Raw genomic sequence first — 3,055 nt, 5'->3', positions numbered from 1 at the left:
CTCTAACGCTCTGACTTCCTGTCGCTCTGACTTCCTGTCGCTCTCTAACGCTCTGAATTCCTGTCATTCTCTAACGCTCTGACTTCCTGTCGCTCACTAACGCTCTGACTTCCTGTCGCTCTCTAACGCTCTGACTTCCTGTCCGCTCAGTCTGTCGTTCTCTAACGCTCTGACTTCCTGTCGCTCTCTAACGCTCTGACTTCCTGTCCGCTCAGTCTGCCGTTCTCTAACGCTCTGACTTCCTGTCCGCTCAGTCTGCCGTTCTCCAACGCTCTGACTTCCTGTCGCTCTCTTCCTGTCCGCTCAGTCTGTCGTTCTGTAACGCTCTGACTTCCTGTCGCTCTCTAACGCTCTGACTTCCTGTCCGCTCAGAGTCTGCCGTTCTCTAACGCTCTGACTTCCTGTCCACTCAGTCTGCCGTTCTCTAACGCTCTGACTTCCTGTCGCTCTCTAACGCTCTGACTTCCTGTCCTCCAGAGGTGAGTCAGCGGATCCAGACAGCGCACCCTGGTGGCCGGCAGGTGATGCTGCACTACCTGCTGCCGTGGATGAACAACGTGGAGCTGGTTGATCTGAAGCCCACCACGAGGCGGGCGGAGGAGGGCGGCAGCGCTGAGGAAGAGGAGGAGGAGCGGGAGACGATGATGGTGAACAGCCGGCGCTGGCTGAGAGGAGAAGGCTGGGGTTCTCCTCGAGCGACCACCATGGTGCTCAACAACCTCATGTTCATGACCGCCAAGGTGAGAGGGACGCTGCAGATCTACAGCTCCATCACAACATGTCTTAATGCATTTCCTATCAGCACATCTCTGGTGAAGACTTAGCAGAGAACAGATTTCTGAGGGAGAATTCTGAGGGAAAAACTGAGCCAAATTATTTTCTTAGAATTTTTTTGTATGAATTCTGAACAAAATTAAATCAATGAGAAAAGTCAAAATTCTGAGAAAAAGTGAATTATGCAGAAAAAAAGAAATTACAGAAGATAAAAACCAACTCTGAGAAAGATTCTGAGGAAAGTCAAAACTCTGAGAAAAAAGTGAATTATGCGGAAAAAATACAAAATTATGCGAAAAAATTTTTTTTACAGAAGATAAAAAACAACTCTGAGAAATTACATATTCTGAGAAAAAAGTCAGATCAGGAAAAAACACAAAATTCAGAAAAAACATAATTCTGACAAAAAAGTCAAAGATGTGAGAAATAAACTGAATTCTAAAAAAAAAGACAACATTCTGAGAAAAAAAAACTTTTTGTAATTGGTTAAATCTTTTAAATACCAAAGTAACTCACTTGTTCTGGTCTTACAGATCAAGAAAGTGAAAAAATAATCTTAAATGTAATGACAAACCCTGACTGTTTAAAGTTATCCGATTACAAGCGCTTGATTTACCTGGAGTCCAGTTCGTTCATCTCATTGAACTGGTTGGTCACATTTTATAATATCGTTGAGTTGCTATGTGCTCGGTATTATTATTATTATGAATCCTGAAACGTTGAATATCTCCTCAGTACGGGGATGAGTTCGCCTGGTCGGAGATCGAGAACGTTTGGACCACGTTAGCCGACAGCTGGCCGAAGAACCTGAAGATCATCCTGCACTTCCTCACCAGCATGTCGGGGGTCAGCAGCGACCCCAGCCTCCTGCTATACGTGAGTCCAAATGCTACATCAATTAAGCTTTATTCATATAGCCCAATACCACAAACCGTAGTGGCAGATACGGAATTGCACGTTAATCTATAAGCTTTATCACAGAGGAAGGTCTAAACCCTGCCCTTACAGATGTCTCCCATCATGCATTTTGTGTGTGTGTCCTCAGGTGAAGCGTGTGGTGGTGTACCTGGGTCGGGATAAGACCATGCAGCTGCTGGAGGAGCTGATGTTTGAGCTGGAGAGCACGGAGCCTGTTAGCTCAGCCGTCACTCACATGGACAACCCTCCATACTACCGCATCACCTCTAGCTACAAGATCCCCGCCGTCACCTCAGGTAAGCTAAAGGAGGCTAATGTTGGGCTATAAAGGAACTACAGCACGGTCACATGACTTCACCACCGCTAAGCTAAAGGAGGCTAATGTTGGGCTATAAAGGAACTACAGCACGGTCACATGACTTCACCACCGCTAAGCTAAAGGAGGCTAATGTTGGGCTATAAAGGAACTACAGCACGGTCACATGACTTCACCACCGCTAAGCTAAAGGAGGCTAATGTTGGGCTATAAAGGAACTATAGCACGGTCACATGACTTCACCACCGCGCTAAGCTAAAGGAGGCTAATGTTGGGCTATAAAGGAACTACAGCACGGTCACATGACTTCACCACCGCTAAGCTAAAGGAGGCTAATGTTGGGCTATAAAGGAACTATAGCACGGTCACATGACTTCACGTCACCACCGCTAAGCTAAAGGCGGCTAATGTTGGGCTATAAAGGAACTACAGCACGGTCACATGACTTCACGTCACCACCGCTAAGCTAAAGGTGGCTAATGTTGGGCTATAAAGGAACTACAGCACGGTCACATGACTTCACCACCGCTAAGCTAAAGGAGGCTAATGTTGGGCTATAAAGGAACTACAGCACGGTCACATGACTTCACGTCACCACCGCTAAGCTAAAGGTGGCTAATGTTGGGCTATAAAGGAACTACAGCACGGTCACATGACTTCACATCACCACCGCTAAGCTAAAGGAGGCTAATGTTGGGCTATAAAGGAACTATAGCACGGTCACATGACTTCACCACCGCTAAGCTAAAGGAGGCTAATGTTGGGCTATAAAGGAACTACAGCACGGTCACATGACTTCACATCACCACCGCTAAGCTAAAGGTGGCTAATGTTGGGCTATAAAGGAACTATATCACGGTCACATGACTTCACCACCGCTAAGCTAAAGGTGGCTAATGTTGGGCTATAAAGGAACTACAGCACGGTCACATGACTTCACATCACCACCGCTAAGCTAAAGGAGGCTAATGTTGGGCTATAAAGGAACTACAGCACGGTCACATGACTTCACCACCGCTAAGCTAAAGGTGGCTAATGTTGGGCTAT

The 3,055-nt window shown here is 46.5% G+C and overlaps 1 protein-coding gene across 1 annotated transcript; it reads left to right on the top strand.

Moving 5' to 3' along the window:
• Positions 1–427: 427 nt before the first annotated feature.
• LOC104947481 (protein furry homolog-like) lies at positions 428–2,053 on the top strand. Its single transcript, XM_010773501.1, has 3 exons — positions 428–740; positions 1,510–1,650; positions 1,820–2,053. The coding sequence occupies exons 1-3, from the start codon at positions 525–527 to the stop codon at positions 2,018–2,020; spliced, it is 558 nt and encodes a 185-aa protein (XP_010771803.1). The 5' UTR covers positions 428–524; the 3' UTR covers positions 2,021–2,053.
• Positions 2,054–3,055: the final 1,002 nt, after the last annotated feature.

Source organism: Notothenia coriiceps, unplaced genomic scaffold (genome assembly GCF_000735185.1).
Source record: "Notothenia coriiceps isolate Sejong01 unplaced genomic scaffold, NC01 NC01_scaffold00012616, whole genome shotgun sequence".
In the NCBI taxonomy this organism is placed as follows: Eukaryota; Metazoa; Chordata; class Actinopteri; order Perciformes; family Nototheniidae; genus Notothenia; species Notothenia coriiceps.
This window is presented reverse-complemented; position numbering and strand designations above follow the sequence as displayed.